Below are 22,843 nucleotides of genomic sequence, written 5' to 3'. Positions count from 1 at the left end.
CAGAGACAGGGATTCACATGAGATTCATCTACCCAAATGCTCTGCAAATGGCCTTGAAGTGCACGGCACACTGGACTTAGCATGGTACCACATGTTAGGGTCTTTCCCTGCTCCAGTCATTTATGGAGCATGGTAAAAACGACTGCTTAAATGCCTTGGTGTATGCCGTAATTATTATAATCTTGTCTTCACAGTCCCAACTGGAGCAATATATATATGCGGGAATGAAAAGTATCTCTAGAATCTTCATTTAATCTTAGTTCTTGAAATTTTCCAAGTGTAACTGATATCTGTCTTCCATGATGTTTTCCTGTGAGTCAAGCAAGGTGATCATTCAGGCTGCCATTCCTTTTATATATTCAATATCCCTCCATTGCTCATATTTGGTGTAGGTTCTACACACTTGAGCAACATACTAGTATGGGTCCTAGGATCTTTTTGTGTGCAGTCTCCTCTACAGGTTCGTTGCATTCTCGCTGCATCCTGCCAATGAACCTGTCACCAGCCTTACCTATGACTGAACCTATGCATTTCATATCCCTATAAATTGTCACACCTAGGTATTTTTATGAACTGACTGATTCCAGTTGTCATTGACGCTGTAATCATTGGATATTACCTTTCTTTGTTTTGTGGAGTACACACATTACATTTCTGATGACTGAAAAAAAGTTGCCAGTGTTAGCACCCCTTTGAAATGTTATCGATATCTGACTAGATATTTGTGCAGTTTTTTTTACAGACAGTACTTCATTATAGACAACTACATCCTCTTAGAAAGTCTGAGGTTGCTGTTAATGTTGTCTGCCAGGTCATTGATATACGCTATGAACACTAACGGTCACAACCCACTTACCTGGGACATACTTGAAGTTCCTTCTACTTCTGTCTTTGACTCTCCACCAAAGACAACATGCTGTGCCCTCCGCACCAAGAAATTCTTGATCACATCAGAATTTGTTTGATACCCCAAACAATTATACTTTTGTTAATATTCATTTGTATGGTACTGAGTCAAATGCTTTTCAGAAGTCAAGAAAAACTGTGTCTACAACAGATGGATATCAAGTTGCGACGGTAGTTTTGTGAATTACTTCTGTTACTGTTCTTGTAGACAAGTGTGACCTGTGCTTTCTTCCAAACACTGGGTGCAGTTTTTTTATTCAAGGTACTAATTCCATTTTATGGTTAAAATAGGAGCTAACTCAACAGCAAATTCTTTATAGGAAATGACAGGGATTCCATCTGGCCCTGAAGTTGTCTTTAATTTTAACTGTTTCTCAATGCAGTAGTATTTTTATCACTTATGCAATGGCAAGAGAAACTGGAATTCAGTATTACTCCATTTGCTTTGTTACCTTAATTTCAGATATTTTTATAAGATTCTGCTACGGTGTTCATTGAACAGTTCACACATTGCCCTGTTGATAGTAAAAAATGTTTCATTCAGCATTTCTATGATGGTGAATAAAAGAGCACAGTCTTATTTAACTGAACATAACATGTTAACTGGTTCTCATCATGGCTTTTGAAAGAAGTTTCTCAATACAGAAAGCAGTATAAGACCTCTCATATGTAGTAGTATCTGAGCTAAACAAGTATAATTATCCTGCTGGCATATTATGTGACCTTGCCAAAGTCTTTGATTGTGTGGATCACAAAATTCTTAACACACTTAAGTGTTGTGACATTAATGGCATCCCTCTTGCATGGATGGAATCTCACTTTCGTAACAGGAAGCAGATAATCTCATTAACAGAGAGTATCTCAGGCATGAAACTGATATGCGATTATCACAGAGGTCGGTACTTGGCTCATTCCTGTTCTAACCTACACAAATGCTCTTCCAATGACTTTAAATGGCGGTTCAAAAAAAGTAATGTTGCTTATGACACAATAGTACTAATCAAAGGTACAAGCTCATACCTAGCACAGTTCAAATGGCAGCCAAACAGGACTCCAGGTGAGTCAAAGTCAACACTTTCAAGTCTTAATCTAAGAAAGGTACATATTATGTGATTAGTAACCAGCGACAATGGCTTGTTAACATCAGAAGTAGACATTAATGGTCACATACTAGACTCCCTGCAAATGTTTTCACACTCTAGTGAAGTGGTAACGGATTTGCTGTGTAATTTCTCTGAAGATATCGTTTAAGTTCAGGCAATGCTTTCTGTTGAGAAATTCTGCAGTATATAGTTGTAAAGTAATTTTTTATTAAACTGATAAGATTTAAAGGGGTTTAACATAAATGATTTTTTTATTAATGCGAAAAATGTGACCTCAACAAATCAAACAATGGAAACTCCAGATAGGAATAACAACAATGTACGAAAAGACAGATTGCTACTTACCATAAAGGAGACACATCAAGTTGCAGACAGGCACAATTAAAAGACACTAACAAAGCTTTCAGCCATAGCCTTCATCAATAAAAGAGACACACAGACCATTCACACACAAAAGCAAGCACAGCTCTCGCAGACACGACCGTTGTCTCTGGCATTCCGGCCCGAGATGCTGGAGTTGCCGGTCATGTATGTGTGAGGTGCATGTGTTTCTTTTACTGATGAAGGCTGTGGCTGAAAGCTTTATGTAAGTGTCTTTTAATCGTGCCTGTCTGCAACTTAGAATGTTCTTCTTTACAGTGAGTAGCAATCTGTCTTTTCCTACATTGTTGTTGTCAAAAAATATAACTGATGGGTATATTTTCATTTGCTACATAACACTGACAACTAAGGAAATAAGACAAAAACAGGGACTATACAGTACTGCAAAAATAAGCTGTCAGTAATTGATGTAAAAGCTAGCAAAAAATAATGCCAAAATTGGCAAAAAATAACAATGAAATGGGACATTAAAAAGGTTTTTTTCCCTATCCCCACTTGCAGATGTCGCTGACAGTATTTTTAAAAAATTGTTACGAATGATAAGAACTGCTGACTAAAGGAAAAGAAGTAAGTAATAATGATTTTGTTGGAGAGTAATGTTACAATGGAAAGATAGAAGTTAATGTACAGTGTTTATTGTTTTGAGCCAGTCGGTTCTAGGCGCTACAGTCTGGAACTGCGCGACCGCAACAGTCGCAGGTTCAAATCCTGTCTCGGGCATGGATGTGTGTGATGCCCTTAGGTTAGTTAGGTTTAAGTAGTTCTAAGTTCTAGGGGACTGACGACCTCAGAAGTTACGTCCCATAGTGCTCAGAGCCATATGAACCATATTGTTTTGAATGCGGCTTAGAATCGAGTGCAAAGTAAGCGGAAGTTCTGAAAAATGTTGGTAGGTGCCGTCACAACTAACTTCTGACGTCGAATATACGTAGCGCTACACAGGCTTGCTTTGCAGGCACAAAGATAAATACTGGCGCCAAAACCTCTGCGTCAGTAAATAAATTAAAAAAAAAAAAAAAAAAAAAAAAAATGGTGGAAGACGATCTTTTTTCTCCACCCCGAGTTTCTACCACTGCATTTTCATACATTATCCAACGAAGTAAATACAAATTCCATATTGTTCATCTTCGAATGTAGCAGCAATTCAATGTACTACGAAAATCCGAGTGGCAAGACTGTTTGGGGTTTTTGTCAATATGGCCAACTCTACATTCTGAATTTTTTCCTACCTGTGAGAAGAGATGGTTGCTAATAGGAACTTTTATGAATTGTGAATCACATGCAGTATTCTCTTCACCATAAGAATAACACGAATATAAACATTTTGCCATGTATTCTTTCGTGTTTGCTGCTATCTCATTTAAATCCTGTCTGCCTAATAAACTACGAAACTAGAGTGAGACAACAGCAAACGCGGAAGAATATACATATCGTGTCATGTTTATATTCGTATTATGCCTAACAGTGATACAGTCAGAAATGAAGCATGGCAATTGACTAGATTTTTAAATCTAAGATGACTAATTTCTGTGCAGAATGTAATGTGTTAAAGAGGCGTCTGCAAAGATTTTCAAACGGAGAAAAATTTTCGCTAAACTCTCATTCAGAACATCTTCTATCATATGCAGTCTGTTATTTGGTTCTTGTTGATCATTATCAAAGAAAGCAGTCATGTAAGTAACAATAAATAGCAGTCTATTGCCATTGTTTCGCTCATGAGACAATTCCTCTCTCTCTCTCTCTCTCTCTCTCTCTCTTTTCTTTTTTTTTTTTTTTTTTTTTTTTGCATTGTAAGCGGCGGTAGCGCGCACAAAAGCAAGCTATGCCGCGAGCGGCGACAGCCGTAAACACTTATTATCAGAATGTGACAAACAATGCGTGACACAGTACAGTAATGCATTTTCAGCTTAGAGTGACGTTAACACCTATAACAAAGAGAACGGCACTTATGAGATCAAAGAAAAATAAGCAATCGATTCAAACCAGACGAAGCACGTGAAAAAGGAAGGGTACCTGTATAAATACGGACGGAGCGTCTGACACATAGCAATGGCTACCTGGTAAAGCTTAACTGCTAAGCTTACGACTTGAACCAAACTACTGTAGCTGTATCGTCATTCATTCGACCTAAATTGAGTCTCATATTAAAATGGACCAATTTTGTTTCAATTTGGAGGTGCGGCCTAAAACTTTTCTCTCCCCTTGAATTTTGAGTCTCATTTTTCAGGTGCGGCTTAGATTCGAGTAAATACGGTATACAAACAAATTAGGGGGTTAGCTTTAGTGATCAGGATGGCCCTGTCCTGTGCCAACCACTTCGTGGAACGCTTGGAAGAGGCATTCCTTAAGACCCAACAGCAGCATCCCCGGGCTTGCTATAGGTCTACTGATGACATCTTTGTGGGCTGGACTCCTGGCGAAGAAAAACTCCTTAAGTGCCTTCAAGTTCTCAACTTCTTTTATAATCTAAATTTCACCTGGTTCCCTAGAACTCACACCATATTCCTGGATGTTTTTACCATTTTGTTGATACTCACATCCCAACCTCTACCCATATCAAACCCACAAATGAACAGCAGTACCTTCACTATGATAGCTGCCATCCCTTCCACATCAAATACTTCCTTCCCTACAACCTAGATATCTGTGGTAAACATATCTGCTCTAACAACAAATCCCTCAACAGCTCCATCTATAACCGGTCTAATAATTTCATCTCCTGCAACTAACCTGTGGACTCTGTCCATAAGCAGTTCACCTCAGCAGATCCATTCCCCCACTTTAGCCACAATGTTCCTATACCCTTTGTTGCCCAATACCCTCCTGGCCTTGAATGTCTCAGTTAGTCTCCTCAGCTACAACTTTTCAAATCAAGCCCTGAACTAAAAATCATCCCTTCACAACATCCTCCCCACACCACCCAGAGTGGACTTCTACCATCCACATAACCTCTCTAACATCATTTTCAAACCCTTCCCTACGTAAAGGTCCCTGTAACTGACCCCACTGCAAAACCTCTGCTCCTGACTCCTCTTTATTTTTACACTTTCTTGCCCCCCTAGACATGTGTGTAATATATAGATAATTTCTTTCTCTTCTTAGTGGTATTCATCTCATCTACGTCTCTCTGCTTCACAGTCTATATTTTTTTGACCTTTGAAGGTGGCACAGTACTTATGATGTACTATCTTTGACTTTCCTTTGACACCCTTTACTCCATCTGTGCTTACCTTCCCCATGTTACTCCATAATGTAGACCGTGGAGTGGTCTGCGTCTAATTTTCCTTCTTTTCCCTTTATTTCTCCCTGTTCTCTCCAACCTGATGAAGGAAAAAGTTTCCAAAAGCTAGGTTTTATTGATTTTCATCAATTTGTGTGACTGTCTTGCTGTACTGAGCTAAAGTAAGCACTGACCAGCCCCTCTGTTTCTGTGAATTTTTCACAAAACTGCCACTAGGAACATGAGAGACCAGAACACATGTTGAACAGCAAGTCTATGGTTGTAAAATAATTCAGTGAATTACCCATCTGATACATACAATAAAAGGAAGCTCAGCATTAGCAGCATCATCATTTAATATGGAGACTTATCTCAATTGGAGAGTAATAGGAAAGGGAATGGTTGTGGCCTGTGTCTGGAATCTCAAAGCATTCTTCAGTAGTGATGTAGGAAATATCCAAGCATTCTTCAGAAGTGACGTAGGAAAATTGCAGAAAGATTAATCTAGTTCAATTTTTGAGAAATTCGAACATTGTTCATGCTGAACGTTAATACAGCTATCAAACTACTGGATATTTCATTTGTCGAAAAGTATTCAAATCACATTTGTTGCTACTGTTCTGTTATAGAGCAGTGTTTCTTAAACTGTGTTTCTTGCAACCATTGAGTATTGGGGAGATCACTCAAGAGTTCTGCAAAACTAGGTACCTTTAAAAATAAAATAAAAATTAATGCACCCAAAAAATAAAAAAAAGATGTAGAACAATAATTAATCCTCACTTCCCCTTGACATTTTGGATAGTCAGTATTACTACCTGTATCTGTGTGTTTGTAGAAATCTCCATTTTTATTCTTAGCCTAATAAACCAGTACCACTTATCTAATTACCATTTAAATGTCCTGTTTGATTATGCATTTTAAATTTAAGTTACTTAATTTTTAGGGTAGTTTTGGAATTACTCTTTATAACAAATAAATAATATTTGAATTAATTAATGTTGCATTAAAAACATACCAGGACTTCCACGAGGACTGTGGACATTTTTGGGTTCCACTTATGGAAAAGATTAAGAAACACCGTTCTTGAGCATACTATGTGTGTGTGTGTGTGTGTGTGTGTGTGTCTCGTTTAATTCCTTCTTACTGACTAAATGATTGTCATCTTGTTAAAGTCACAACCTGACTGCAATTACTGGTGTATATAACCTATGTATGTCCCCTTTCATAGCTTGTGTCCTACCTGGGATCCAATGAAAAGTGCTGCAAATCCAGTCAATCTTATGGATGGATTTTGCACCAGTACATAACTGCTTCAGAGAAGAACTTAGTCCTGTTACCTAAAAGCTTCCATTACGTCTTGTGCAGCAAGATAGCATAGGAATTCTCTGTAGGACCTGGGTTTGAAGTACAGATTGAAGTTAGCACAGTGGTTCATTTGGTTTCAAAATTCAGTTAGAAGTTGACATAATTTCTTTCTGTGTCTAAAAAGTCTCATATAAATCATCTCCACTTAAAGTTAATAGATATAATATTCCAAGAATATGTTGTATCACACCGAAGTATGCAGCAATATCAGAAGTACATGTTGTAGCGGTTTTCAAATCCGCACTGAAGGAGGAGTATGTAAAATGGAATTTCTACATGCCTCTATGCCATATTCAACACTTCCTCTTATAATATGAGAACTGGCCTGTTCTCTGAATCATAATTTAATTACAAATACAAGTTTCTAACAAAACTGACAGTTCAGTAATTTCAAACAGTTCATTTATTATAACATACAGAATCTATTACTTGACAGTACAATAACACAAATACACAGACTACTCATTTGTTTTATTCCACCTCGCAAACAGTGTGTGACATCACTTATCACTCCCAACTTTCTTGAAATCTTAGATGGCAGAGCCTTTTCTCTAAAGTAACATTTTCTGGAAACCTCCTTGGCTTTTCTTTAATTTTCTCAGCCAACCACTGTTCATGTTTCTTCAGTTCCTTTGCATGCCCACTTGACTGTTCCTAAAACCAAAAATTTGAACTGATGGAATAGATCAATATCACTAACAAAGCAAATCTATTAGCAACAATAAAGAGAGTTGTCAAATTCGCTTAGAATATATAGTCAAGGACCCATTAACATTATGACCTCTTAAGAAGTAAGTGTAAGAAGAATTACAACTATCCACAGGAAAACACTGTGAGCAAAATAAAGTTAAAGACTTAATTATTATACTATACGAATTAAAAAAGCTTAAGAACTCTCATTAATTTTTATGTCCAACTGAAGTTATTTATACACAAAAATCACTTTCACTGTCTGAATACACTAGGAGCTGGCAAACAAATTAGTTAACTGAGCCAATACCAACAGTACAATAACTGAAATTTTTTTTGAGAGCCAAATTTTTTAAACTTAACCTGTGTTAGTAAGTACATTGCTGTTATTTTAATTACAGTATTCCAAAGCTGGCTTCTGTGAAAAATGTCCTCAATCTGATTATGGGAAGTTCAGTGAGGTCGACCCCTTCCAACTCCACCATCTACACTCGCCCTGTATCAGGGTTGCCACAAGTTCTGGAAATCAAGGAATTTCAAATGTGTCAGGGAAATTTGGAAAATTGCTGGAAAAATCTCGTTTTTTGTCTCAGTAGATGATATGGTTTGTTTATTGCGGTGTCATGCATCATCACTGGCTGGGCGCAACTGAGTATGTGAGCTGCTTCCCTACTCCCTCATTCTTACTGCTTCTCCTGTTTCTACCACTTCCCTCAGCTTGCAGTCTGTGCTGCCACCACTCCTTGCCTCTAGCCAGCAGGTGCCGACGAGAGGCAGGGAGGTGTGAGTAGTAGTTTGTTTGGATTTGATTCTCAGAGACTGTTGACATAGTGACCGGAGACAGTGGTAACACGTTCAGGAGTTGTGTACGAGTGATTGTGTGGATGTGTGTGTGGTCTCATTTTCTGAAAAAGGCTATGGCCAAAACTTTAGTTGTGAGAGTTTCTTTCTTTCTTCTTTCTTCTTTTTTTTGTTTGTTTGTTTATGGTTTTAGGGCGCAAAGCTGCTATGGTCATTAGCGCCCAGTCTGTGACTTAGGAAAAGGCAGAAATGGGAACGAAACTCAAAAAATTGGAGAAACTAAAAATAGAAGGAAAGCTTAAAAAGCCACTATAGAAGTGGGTTGGTTGTCCCCAAAAAGAGCTTCAAATGACTGACGTCATCTCACTGGCACTAATAAACTCGAGAATGCGATCGGCTGAGCGCGTGTCATCTGCTAAAATGGAAGATATATCAGGCGACAGCTGTAGACGGACGCGTAACGAAGTAAAATAGGGGCACTCAAGTAAAAAGTGTCTTACCATCCACAGCTGAGAGCAGTGGGGACAGAGTGGGGGAGGATCACCACTTAAAAGATGTCGATGGCTAAAAAGACAGTGCCCTATCTAGAGTCTAGTTAAAATTACCTCCTCCCGACGACGCATTCGGGAGGAAGAGGTCCAAGCACAGGGAAGAGCTTCCACATCCTGCAATTTATTATTGGGAAGTGTCGACCAATGTGCATGCCATAAAAGAGTAACACAATGACATAAAACACTCTGTATATCGGCGAAGGGAATCGTGCGAAGAGCTGGCTGAAGAAGAGAGACTGCAGCCTTGGCCGCTATATCGGCTGCCTCATTTCCACAGATACCAACGTGTCCTGGGATCCCCCACGTGGAGCAAGTGGAGGCAGTCCTCAATCCGGTGGACCAGAGGGTGGACAGGGTACAGAGTTTGGAGACTGAGGAGAGCACTGAGAGAATCTGAACAGATAACATACTGTATCGGCTGATGGCAATGGATGTATTGGACAGCCTGGAGAACAGCGTAAAGCTCCGCAATATAAACCGAACACTGGTCGGGAAGCCGAAATCGATTTGGGGTGTCGCCAACAATATAGGCACTCTCTACACCTAACGATGTTTTCGAGCCATCAGTGTAAATAAATGTGGCCTCCTTCATTTGTGCACACAGAGCAGCAAATGCCCGATGATAAACAAGTGAAGGGGTACCATCCTTGGGAAACTGACAAAGGTCACGGAGCAGGCAGGTCCAGGGACGGAGCCAAGGCGGTGCTGTACCCCAAGTTGTCAAGAAGGTTTTAGGAAAGCGGAAGGAAAGAGAATGGAGCAGCTGACGGAAGCGGACTCCTGGTGGTAGTAGGGAGGAAGGGCGGCCTGCATACCCTAAATCCAAGGAGGCATCGAAAAAATGTCATGGGCCGGATTAGCAGGCATGGAAGACAGATGGCTAGCATTACGACTCAGAAGGACTGCTCACCGATTGGACAGCGAAGGTTCAGCAGTCTCAGCATAAAGGCTATCCACAGGGCTGGTGTAAAAAGCTCCAGACACTAAACGTAATCCACGGTGGTGGATAGAGTCGAGACGCCGAAGAATAGACGGCCAAGCAGAAGAGTAAACTATGCTTCCATAGTCCAATTTCGAGCGCACTAAGGCGCGATAGAGGCGCAGAAGGACCACTCCGTCCACTCCCCAGGAGGTACCATTCAGGACACGGAGGGTGTTGAGGGATCGCAGACAGCAAGCCGAAAGATAGGAAATTTGGGAGGACCAGCACAGGTTTCTGTCAAACATAAGACCCAAGAATTTAGCGACGTCCGAAAACGGAAGGTTGACAGGTCCTAGATGTAAGGAAGGTGGAAGAAACTCCGTACGACACCAAAAATTAACACTAGGTCTTACTAGGAGAAAAGCGGAAGCCTGTTGCGATGCTCCAAGAGTGGAGGCGATCGAGACATCCTTGAAGACGTCGTTTAAAGAGGCTGGTCCGCTGAGAGCTGTAGTAGATCGCAAAATCATCCACAAAGAGGGAGCCCGAGACATCGGGAAGGAGACAGTCCATAATTTGATTTATGGCAATGGCAAACAGTACTACATTAAGCACGGAGCCCTGGGGTACCCCGTTTTCTTTGGAGAAAGTACGGGAGAGAGTAGTGTTCACCCGCACTCTAAATGTGCGCTCTGCCATAAATTTGCGAAGAAAAAGGGACAGCCGACCTCGAAAGCCCCAAGAGAACAGTGTGCGGAGGATGCCTGTCCTCCAACAGGTATCATATGCTCCCTCCAGATCAAAAAATATTGCTACTGTTTGGCGTTTCCGGAGAAAATTGTTCATGATATAAGTGGAGAGAGCAACAAGATGGTCAACTGCAGAACGATGCTTTCGGAAACCGCATTGGGCAGGTGTTAGAAGACTGCGGGACTCCAGCCACCAAGTTAAACGGCAATTCATCATACGCTCCAAAACCTTACATACACTACTCTTGAGAGAAATGGGGCGATAGCTAGAGGGGAGATGTTTGTCCTTTCCAGGTTTCGGAACAGGAACGACGATAGCTTCCCGCCATTGTCTGGGAAAAGTACTGTCGGTCCAAATTCGATTATAAAGGCGAAGGTGGTAACGCAGACTATGGGTTGATAAATGCAGCAACATTTGGATGTGGATACCATCCCGTCCTGGGGCGGAGGAGCGAGAAGAAGAGAGTGCATGTTGGAGTTTCTGCATGGAGAAAACAGTATTATAGCTTTCGCGATTTTGAGAGGAGAAAGCAAGAGGTTGCACTTCCGCTGCACGTTTCTTCGGGAGAAACGCTGGCGGGTAATTTGAAGAGCTCGAAATCTCGGCAAAGTGTTGACCCAATGAGTTAGAAATTGCGACGGGGTCCACTAACGTATCATGCGCGACAGTGAGCCCAGAGACCAGGGAGAAACTAGGCGCACCACATAACCGTTGAATCCGACTCCAAACTTCCGAGGAGGGAGTGAAGGTGTTAAATGAGCTAGTAAAGAAGTCCCAGCTTGCCTTCTTGCTATTGCGGATGACGCGACGGCACCGCGCATGGAACTGCTTGTAGCGGATACAGTTGGCCAAAGTAGGATGGTGGCAGAAAACGTGAAGAGCATGTTGCCGCTCACGTATTGCATCATGGCACGCCTCGTTCCACCAAGGAACTGGGGGGCACCGGGGCAATTCGGAGGTGTGTAGTATTGAACGTTCGCAGCTGTAAGAATAACGTCTGTAATATGTGTGACCTCATCGTCGACGCTAGGAAAGTGACGGTCATGGAATGTCGCTAGAGACGAAAAAAGTGTCCAATCGGCTTGGGCAAACTTCCAGTGTCGCGGGCACATATATGACAGTTGAGGCTGCAGTCTAAGGACACATGGAAAGTGGTCACTCAAGTGTGTATCAGCAAGGGTGAACCATTCGAAGCGCTGAGCTAGCGGAACAGTACTGACCGAAAGGTCCAAATGAGAGAAATTTGTCGTGGAGGCAGACAAAAATGTAGGGTCCCCAGTGTTGAGGCAAACAAGATCCGCTTGGTGGAAGACATCTATCAATAGTGAGCCACGCGGACAAGGATGTGGAGATCCTTAAAGCGAGTGGTGGGCATTGAAGTCCCCAACCAGCAAATAGGATGGTGGAAGCTGACCAAGAAGATGAAGGAGATCAGCTCGTGCCATTGGTGTGGACGATGGAATGTATACAGTACAAAGAGAGAAGGTGTATACAGAAAGGGAAAGACGGACAGCGACAGCTTGGAAGGAAGTGTTTAAGGGGATTGGGTGATAATGGAGAGTATCATGGAGAATAATCGTAAGTCCTCCATGTGCTGGAGTCCCTTCAACAGAGGGGAGATCAAATCGGACGGACTGAAAATGGGAGAGAACAAAGTAGTCGTGGGGACACAGTTTTGTTTCCTGAAGACAGAAGATGACCGGTGAGTAGGATCGTAAGAGGATCGACAATTCATCCCGATTGGCGCGAATGCTGCAGATATTCCAGTGGATAATGGACATAGGATGAACAGAAAATGGAGGAATGTGACCAAGGTTGCTGTCAACTCAACAACTGCTCAGAGCTTGCGACCGACAGCGTGGAACGGCATTCAGCCGAAGGCAGAAGATCCTGATCCATAGGTTGTTCAGGAGCAGCTCCTGCCACCAGCGATCGGCCGGTTGATCGGCCGCCAGCAGTGCGCCTCGGCGACACAGAAGACGGCCGAGGGCGGTTACCGCCAGGTGGTGCTATAGATGAGACACGCCTTGGCGGAGGAGGAGAGGAACTGGGTTTCGTATTAGCCTTCTTGGAAACATGATGATTAGATGAAGGAGGAACCGATGGTTGTGAAGTTGGGGTACGTAAAAAATCTTCACGAGTATGCTCTTTTTTGGAAGTCTTGGTGTCTGACTTTTGGGCTCGAGATTTAGCAGAACCCGATGAAGAGTGAGCCATAGAGTGAGCAGGCGAAAGCGGGGAGGTTGAACGGCCAATCTTTGTGCTGGCCGATCTGACGACCGTGGCACTAAAGGTGAGATCACAAGTCTGTGTGGCCGCCTCCTTTGTTGGCCGAGGAGAGACAAGGACAGTGCTGCATTTTCCTGTCTGAGGCACAGTGGGCTTTCGACTGGCGAATAATTTTCGAGCAGCAAAGGTCGACACCTTTTCCTTCACTCTGATTTCCTGAATGAGCTTTTCATCTTTAAAAATGGGGCAATCTCGAGAGGAAGCAGCGTGGTCACCCATACAGTTGATGCAACGAGGGGATGAAGGTGGACAAGCACCCTCATGGGCATCCTTGCCACACGTAACACATTTGGCCGGATTGGAACAGGACTGGCTGGTGTGACTGAACCACTGACACCGATAGCAACGCGTAGGGTTTGGGATGTAAGGGCGAACGGAAATTATCTCATAGCCCGCTTTGATTTTCGATGGGAGTTGAACTTTGTCAAATGTCAAGAAGACAGTAAGGATTGGAATGATGTTCGTGTCAACCCTTTTCATGACTATGAACAGCCGTTACGCCCTGGTCGGACAGGTAGTGTTGAATGTCCTCATCGGACAAACTGTCGAGGGAGCGTGTATAAACGACCCCACGTGAGGAATTTAAAGTGCGGTGCACTTCCACCCGGACAGGGAAGGTGTGTAGCAGGGAAGTACGCAGCAATTTTTGTGCCTGGAGGGCACTGACTGTTTCTAACAACAAGGTGCCATTTCGTAATCTGGAACAAGACTTTACAGGACCTGCAATTGCGTTGACACCTTTCTGAATAATGAAAGGGTTGACCATGGAGAAGTCGTGACCTTCATCAGACTGAGAAACAACAAGGAACTGTGGCAACAATGGAAGGACTGTCTGTGGCTGAGACTCATTGAACTTATGCGTATGAGCAGACATAGTAGAAGATGAGGAAACCAATGCGAAAGTATTCCCCATGATTACCGGCGTCTCCGATGGCGCGCTCCTTCCTTGTGGGGGCCCTCTCTGAGGGCACTCCCGCCTTAGGTGATTGTTCACACCTCAGGTCACACCTCCCGACAAACGGACGGAGGGACCAATCGGCACTTTCGGAAGGTATCAGCTCGGGTAATCACCCCTCCCTGGGCCTGGCCGTTACCAGGGGGTACATACGTGTCCTACCTGTCTACCTGGGGCGGGGAATTAAGCATTACCCCATCACCGGCTACGCATAGAAATGTGTGGATCGGTCTTCAGACACGCACAGGGAGGAAAAAAGGAAGGGAAAAAACAAAGGGAGAGGAAAGAATAGAGGTCTCAAACGCCGCATCGGAGAAAAGGGCAAAGAGAAGAGGTAAGGAAAGGAGAAGGACAAAGGAAGGACGAAGACTTTCAAGCAGAGAAAGCAAAGAATGTGTTACATTTTTGAGCGTCCATCTCCGGACATAGGCACCAAACATACTCCCAGAGGGGGAGAAAGGGAAGGAAAGAGGCGGAGGTGAGGGGGGGGGGGGTGAAGATGGGGGATGTGGAAGGATGCAGAAAGGGAAGGTATGCAGCCCGGAAAGGAAGGAAGGCCACATTAGCTCGGGGTCCCGTGCTCGCTACGCACGTATCCACAGAAGAGTTGTGGACCCCCTGGGGGGGGGGAGTATGATTGTCTTTTCTGTGAGCCAGTCTGCAGCTCAGCAATTATTACTGATTCTCAGAGTATTTGAACAAGTTATCTGTTGCACGGATTTATCAGCGTGGTCTCATTTCATCAACATGCTGTCTGTGGCTCGTGAATAAACTGGCCACATGAGTGGATTTCTGCAACAGGCCAAAACTGCAGGTCCTTTCTGAGGGTACCTGTAATGGATCAGGCCTGCTGATCTGAAGCCATTCGGTTCACAGTAATGTGCAGGCCCTGCCTATCAGATCTAGTGTCACCGATCTGCTAGCAGTCTGCGTCTGTTTGTGTCTGGTGTAATGCAGTGGATTTTCATGGTTTATCCATGGACCCAGGACTGGGGTGCTCCTCGGCACGCCAGAGGCCACGGGCAATGGGTTTCAGGAATTGCGACTGTCTCACCACAAGTGCATTGTACAGTGTGGTATTTTATAGACATTTTATTTATTCTAGTAAATTTTGGCACTTCAAAAACTTGTTGTTGTTGTCTTCAGTCCTGAGACTGGTTTGATGCAGCTCTCCATGCTACTCTATCCTGTGCAAGCTTCTTCATCTCCCAGTACTTACTGCAACCTACATCCTTCTGAATCTGCTTACTGTATTCATCTCTTGGTCTCCCTCTACGATTTTTACCCTCCACGCTGCCCTCCAATGCTAAATTTGTGATCCCTTGATGCCTCAGAACATGTCCTACCAACCGGTCCCTTCTTCTTGTCAAGTTGTGCCACAAACTCCTCTTCTCCCCAATTCCATTCAATATCTCCTCATTAGTTACGTGATCTACCCATCTAATCTTCAGCATTCTTCTGTAGCACCACATTTCAAAAGCTTCTATTCTCTTCTTGTCCATACTATTTATCGTCCATGTTTCACTTCCATACATGGCTACGCTCCATACAAATACTTTCAGAAACGACTTCCTGACACTTAAATCTATACTTGATGTGGATGGTAAGAAGAAGAAAATTGTGGCAATCGTTGGCAGTTTGTACACTATGTACTCATGTATTTCTTGAAAGAAAAATCACGGGTAATAGCCAACAATAATGAATACAGTAGAACCAACATTTTATTGGCAGTCACCTATAGTGTTGGTTTACACAACTCTTCCCTGAATTATACACCCCTTTCAAGAGGCCTACTTTTTTCCTGAGGCTATTTCTGAAATCAATGAAGGTATTTTAAATCCATCTTGCAACTCTAACAAAATGTGTTTCGTTTTATAGAAATGAAATAACATCAGTGGTCTTAATGAAACGTATGTACCATTTGGCCTGCTTTCTCCATCTAAAAACAGTTCACTACAAAAGATGTTGATGTTAGTACTTAAGATTTTCACTCACACATTTAAAAATACAGAACTCCTTACTTTTTTTGTCAATTTATGTCTTTACTTACCCTTGAGCTCTCAAAATTTGTTTGGGAAAAATGCTAAAACTTGTCTGGAAATCAGGGAAATATCAGGGAACTTCACTTGGTGAAACTTGTGGCAACCCTGTGCATACTTGCTTCATCTCTCTTGCTTGTCCTCTCTATATATAACCAAATCATGTCAACATACCTTTCTCAGCAATCGACAGTACATTGTATTACACTCCACAACACTCCCTAGAATAAAACTATAGTTGACTTTTTAAGACTTGGTTAAAATGCAGGCGTGTTAAATAAAATTTGATAATATAGCAACAAATACAATCAATTTTTGACGGAATAATTTAATTGCATACATAAAAAAATCTACTCATCAAGCGGCAGCAGGATACACACATAAAAGAAGGTTGTAATTAGGCAAGCTTTCAAATCCAGTGGCTCCTCCTTCAGGCAGAAGGGTTGAAAGGGAGGGAAGAGGGATGACAGAAAAGGACTGGAAAGGTCTAGGAAAAGCGGTAGATTTTGGGAAAGTCACCCAGAACTGCAGGTCAGGGGAGACTTACAGCTTGGAATGAGGAGGAAGGACTAATTGTTGGGGACTGCATCGGATGAGATTTGAAAACCTGAGAGCTTAAAGGTGGAAGACAGGGTAATATGCAGGACGAGATCACCGCATAAATATCAAGCATGAGTTATTAAGAGTGAAAAGCTAAGTGCATTGTATGTAACAGAGATGGGGGGAGGGGGGGGGGGGCAGTGAAAAATAGATGGGTAAGACAATGAAAAATGTAGGAAACTAAAACGGAGTGATGATGATGATGTTCGGTTTGCGGGGCGCTCAACTGCGTGGTTATCAGCGCCCGTACAATTACCCAATCTTTGCTCAGTCCAATTTCGCCACTTTCCTGGATGATGATGAAATGATGAGGACAAGACAAACACCCAGTCATCTCGAGGCAGGTGAAAATCCCTGACCCCGCCGGGAATCGAACCCGGGTCCCCGTGCTCGGGAAGCGAGAACGCTACCGCGAGACCACGAGCGGCGGACACTAAAACGGAGTGAAGAAAAAAGAGAAGTTACTTGAAAAAATGTTGAGGCAGAAAAAATTAACACAAATTAAGGTCAGGTGGGTGGTGAGAACCAAGGACGTGTTGTAGCGCTAGTTCCTACCTGTGGAGTTCTGAGAAACTGGTGTCTGGAGGACAATCCAGATGATGCGTGTGGTGAAACAGGTGCTAAGGTCACAACTGTCATGTTGTAGAGCATGCTCTGCAACAGGATACTGAGTGTTGTCAGTATACTCCCTCTGCCAATGCCCATTCACCCTAATTCATAATTTAGTCATAGTCATGCCAATATAAAAAGCCGAGCAGTGTTATATGAAATTTGTCATTTGGCATATGTCATTTCACAGGTGGCTCTCCCTTTGATAGTATATCTTTTTTCCAGTTACAGGGCTGCTATAGGTGGTGGTAGGAGGGTGCATAGGTCAAGTCTTGCAGTGGGGATGGGCACAGGAGTAGGAGCCATAGGATAGGGAGATGGGTGCAGAAGGAGCACAGGGTCTAACAAGAATATTGTGGAGACTTGGAGGGTGACAAAAAGCTATTCCAGGTGTGGTGGGCAAACTTTCAGACAGAATGGATCTCATTTCAGCACATGATTTTAGGAAGTATGGGCCTCTCGAAGTAACTAGTTAATACTTTCCAGACCAGGATAATACTGAGTCAGCAATGGTGTGCTCTGAAGTAGCTTTTTTTTTTTTTTTTTTGAGGATTCAGTAGTACCAGGATTGGATGTGAGGGTCTAGGAAATTTGCTTTGAACCAGGCTTGTGGGGTAATTACAGGCAGTGAAAGCTGAGGTGAGAATGGTGGTGCCTTGCTGTAGAGAGTATGCATCCGAACAAACACGTTTGCCTCAGATGTCAAGGCTGGATGGGAGGGAACGTTTGACAGGGAAAGGATGGCAACTGCTACTGTTGTTTGTTGGTATGTTTAATGTGCATGGAAGTGTGTAGCTGGCCTTCGGTGAGGACGAGATCAATATCAAGGAAAGTGGCATGGGATTCGGAGTAGGACCACGTGAAATTTAATTGGGAGAAGGTATTCAGAGATTTCAGGAATTTTAACAGGTCAGCTTCACCACGAGTCGATATGCTAAAAATGTCATCAATGTATCTAAACCAAACTAGGGGCTGAAGACTTATGGATCCCAGGAAAGCCCCCTCCAAGCAACCCATGAAAAGGTTGGCATAGGAAGGAAGTATCCTGGTTCCCATGGCCATATCCCTGATCTGTTTATATGTCTGCCCCTCAAAGGTGAAGTAGTAGTTGGTAAATATAAAGCTGAATAAGGTGAATAGGGAGGATGTCATACTTAGAGCCATCTGTGAAATGACACATTTCGTACACCAGCTGTTATGTAAACACTGTTTGGCCTTTTACATCAGCATGACTACCATCTAATTATCAATTGTGATGTATGGGCATAAGCAGAGGGTGTATACTGACAACATGCAATATCCTGTTGCAGAACATGCTCTACAACATGACAATCAAGTTCTTGGCACTTATTTCACCATACATGCCATCTCTATTCTTCGCCACGACACCAGTTTCTCAGAACTCCGCAGGTAGTAACCAGTGCTACAACATGTCCTTGGTTCTCACCATCCACCTGGCATTTACTTGCATTAATTACTTTTGTCTCAGCATTTCTTTAAGTAACTACTTTTTTCTTCACCCCGTTTTAGTTTTCTACATTTTTCATTGTCTTACCTGTCTATTTTTTTCCAAATCTCGTCAAATGCAGTCACCAGCAATCAGTCTTTCCTTCTCATCCCATGTGGTAAGAGTCCCCTGACCCGCCATTCTAGGTGATTTTCCCGACCTACCCTTTTCCCTAGACCTCTCCAGTCCTTTTCCTTCACCCCTCTTCGTTCCCCTTCAACCCCTCTGCCCGAAAAAGGAGCCACTGGCTCCGAAAGCTTGCAGAGTTACAACCTTCTTTTATGTATGTGTTCTGCTGCCGTTTGGTAAGCAGATTTTTTATCTATCCAATCAAATAAAGCTTGATACCATACTTCATAATGATACTACCTTCTGATACAATCAAGTTGTAAGGTGTCCATAAAATTAAACCATGACAATGACTGACAAACACTAACATCAACAATGGCCTAGCATCTCCTTGGAAAGTTTTGGCAAGTCAAGTTTGTCTGTTGTTGTTTTTAATTTTAGGCATGATTTCATGTTATTTTCAAAAGGCGATTTCTCAATTTATTTTTGATACAATTCAAGCTAGAAAATGATTGTTCACAGGAAAATGTACACCTGAATACAGAAAGAACAACAAATTCTATATCTTTCAGCTGATTGACACAGGAATACTATTTCAAGTTTTAAAAATCAACATATCTTCCTTTCCAAGTCTTTCAAAGCAAACTACTTGTGCTCTGAACTAATATTACATGTATTTTTAATTCAGTATGAAGCCATCCAAATTTTGAGCTTCAAAATTATTTGTCTTTTAAATCCAGCATTGGAATTTCACAGTTGCCAATATCAATATTTACAGGGGAAAAACACAGTTCTGTTACAGTACCATTAAGTTTTTTTTTTTTTTTTTTTTTTTTTTTTTTTTTTTTTTACAAAAGGCTAACATCACTTTGTGGTTCCTGAAGCCTGTTGAGAAAAGCTTCCATCCTATTTAAAAGTGTTATTTTCAAATAGCAAATGTCAATGTCTAAATCATTTTCTTGGTGATGTTTCAACAGGCTTGTAAAGTGAATCAAAGTTTTTTCTTTCAAAATCTTGCACTAAAAGAGAGAATTTGTTTTTGAATAAAATAAAATCTTCTACCACCAAAACAATTGTTTCCTTTACCCCTCAATTTACGATTAAGCTGGTTCTAATGAGACGTAATGTTTATCTCAAAATAAAGTGTTTTTATCCACTAATCATCAGCTCAGGATAATGAACACTCTTTTCAAGAAGCAATGTTTTAAATTCTGTTCATAAGAAAGTGAAACTTTTCAAAATGTTTCCCCTTGATAACCAACATACATCATAATGCAGCAGAAGATCTGTACATTCACTCCCATTTAAACTAAAAATTCTTTAAACTGGCGATGATTAAGAGCTTCAGCTGTAATAGAGTTGATAATTCTAAACACCAGTTTCATAACTTTGCAAAATTCTTCTGGAAAGGTTTGCACACAAAGTGCTTCTGTAACTTGTGTACAGTTCAAATGCTGAGATGACTGGCTCACTAAAGCTGTGCTAGAATCGTGGTTATCTCCCCAGTGCATACAGGCCAACTGAAGCCTCATATCCCCTAAAAGCGCAAAACGGCAGCGAGTCGAGGGGAAAGTGCCACTGCTGGAGGAACTTCAGAGGGGAGACAAAGCACATCAGACAGGCACAAGTGGAATTGCTGACTGCACGGATGTGAATTTTAACTACCGTTCTAGTCTCTTGCACATGAGCCAAATGGATCTTCAACCGCACTGTATATGGTATTTTGTGGTCAAGCCACACTCAAGGTGCCAAAGAGCTGCATGTGTCTTGTGAGCTGCTGTTTGCCTACCACTGGCATACACCCGATGCTGAATAAAAGCACTTGCATCAGATAAATGTCATTTGCTTACTCGAATATAAAAAAGGTTAGCCAATCACCACGAAAATCACGAAGTTCTTTTCTTAGAATGAGTACCTAAGTTTTAATGTATTCATGCAAATGCAGTACAGAAAAAATACAATACTTCTAGTTTATGGGTACGTACTACTTTTTTACCTGACGAATATCTGCTATCCACCAATAAATCACACACACTGACAAAAAAAGTAGTTATGCAAGACTGTAGTTCAATGTTTTTCAGATACTGATGCAATCTTTCACTTTACTCTAGACCTTCAAAGTATTACAACCAGCAATTCTGTAATAAAATCCACATTTTTCTGCTACTGTCTTTCATATACTTTCCTTCCAATTGTGACAAGGGGCGGGGGGGGGGGGGGGGCATATGCCCTGGTGCACAATAATTACACATTACTGATTTTTAGAATTGTAACATCAGAAAAACAACTCCCTTTCTTCAAAGGTGACCTACATGACCAATTTGAATACAACAGGAAGAATAACCATACTACTTTTTTAATGTGGAGAACAATGATTACGTTGACTGCTTCTTGTGTCTTTCATGGTAACAATCAGGCACTTCATTCTGTGAGCAGTTTCCAATTCTAATAACACTGCCAAACATGCAAATTAATGATCAATAAGTGTAACATCGCACATGTTCAGTGAAGGTGCCTCAGCAGGAATGAGGCCATTACTGAAGGCCAGTCACACAAACATCCGTAGTGAGGCATACAAAAGGCCGCCCCCCTCTGCCTTATTTTGTTGATACTCAACCGTCCCTAGAAGTGGACTCTGCAACACAGATATCCTGTGTGTGTTTACTGCACCAGACTCTGAACTTTTGGGTTCAATCAAGTCACTCCTATAAAACTGCAATTATGGAATGCTTGTAACTGGCTATTGATGCTGGACTTTAATGCTTCCGCTTCGGAAAGATCTCAGAGTAATTTCTATTGTGACTGTGATGAAAAATCCATCAAGAATTGTTTCTGCTTGATTTGTGGACTAATTTGTTATTTGCATGTTACAAAAGTTGTGTTAATAAACGCTGGAGGCCTGATTTGCCTCTCGGAAGACTGCAGTGGACTTGGTCATACATCAGTGGTTAAATGCAGTTATAGCCAATGGCCCTGTCTTGCTGGTAACACTGGTTCCCACTCGCCAGGAGGGGCCGCGGGAGCTCACAGTCTTGGCCTTGACGCACGTTTTCAAAGAATAAGGTGTACTTATCCAGCATTCCACTTTCATTTTGAGGACATATTGGTAGACCTATATTCTGAGTTGCCACCTTTTCCTCACTGAACATTCATTTTGAGAACTGGTTTCCACTTGGCTTCATGAATAAGAATATTAGAACAGGATTGGCATTTTGTTGAAATGTATTTGTTTCATAATGCAGTCACAAGCCTATTAATGCACTGAGGATACCTAGGTGAGGCAGCTCATCAAAAAAAACAGGGTGTTACAAAAAAGTACGGCCAAACTTTCAGGAAACATTCCTCACACACAAATAAAGAAAAGATGTTATGTAGACATGTGTCCGGAAACGCTTAATTTCCATGTTAGAGCTCATTTTAGTTTCGTCCACCTACGCTCAATGGAGCACGTTATCATGATTTCATACGGGATACTCTACGTGTGCTGCTAGAACATGTGCCTTTACAAGTACGACACAACATGTGGTTCATGCACGATGGAGCTCCTGCACATTTCAGTCGAAGTGTTCGTATGCTTCTCAACAACAGATTCAGTGACCAATGGATTGGTAGAGGCGGAACAATTCCATGGCCTCCACGCTCTCCTGACCTCAACCCTCTTGACCTTCATTTATGGGCACTTTTGAAAGGTCTTGTCTACGCAACCCCGGTACCATATGTAGAGACTCTTCGTGCTCGTATTGTGGACGGCAGTGATACAATACGCCATTCTCCAGGGCTGCATCAGCACATCAGGGATTCCATGCGACGGAGGGAGGATGCCTGTATCCTCGCTAACGGAGGACATTTTGAACATTTCCTGTAACAAAGTGTTTGAAGTCATGCTGGTACGTTCTGTTGCTGTGTGTTTCTATTCCATGATTAATGTGATTTGGAGAGAAGTAATAAAATGAGCTCTAACATGGAAAGTAAGCGTTTCCGGACACATGTCCACATAACATATTTTCTTTCTTTGTGTGTGAGGAATGTTTCCTGAAAGTTTGGCCGTACCTTTTTGTATCACCCTGTATACCAATACAAAAAGGC

The 22,843-nt window shown here is 42.1% G+C and overlaps 1 protein-coding gene across 1 annotated transcript in view; it reads right to left on the bottom strand.

Annotated features, from left to right (window-relative positions):
* Nucleotides 1–7,360: 7,360 nt before the first annotated feature.
* The window catches only part of LOC126100984 (ribosomal protein 63, mitochondrial), a 29,382-nt gene continuing 13,899 nt past the window's right edge, over nucleotides 7,361–22,843 (bottom strand). Inside the window, exon 3 of the mRNA XM_049911648.1 lies at nucleotides 7,361–7,629. Coding sequence (XP_049767605.1) covers nucleotides 7,483–7,629 — 147 coding nt within the window. The 3' untranslated portion in view covers nucleotides 7,361–7,482. The remainder of the gene's footprint in view (nucleotides 7,630–22,843) is intronic.

The sequence above is a fragment of the Schistocerca cancellata genome, chromosome 9, assembly GCF_023864275.1.
Source record: "Schistocerca cancellata isolate TAMUIC-IGC-003103 chromosome 9, iqSchCanc2.1, whole genome shotgun sequence".
NCBI classification, from domain to species: Eukaryota; Metazoa; Arthropoda; class Insecta; order Orthoptera; family Acrididae; genus Schistocerca; species Schistocerca cancellata.
Note: the sequence above shows the minus strand (reverse complement) of the source record. Positions and strands in the feature narration are given on the sequence as shown.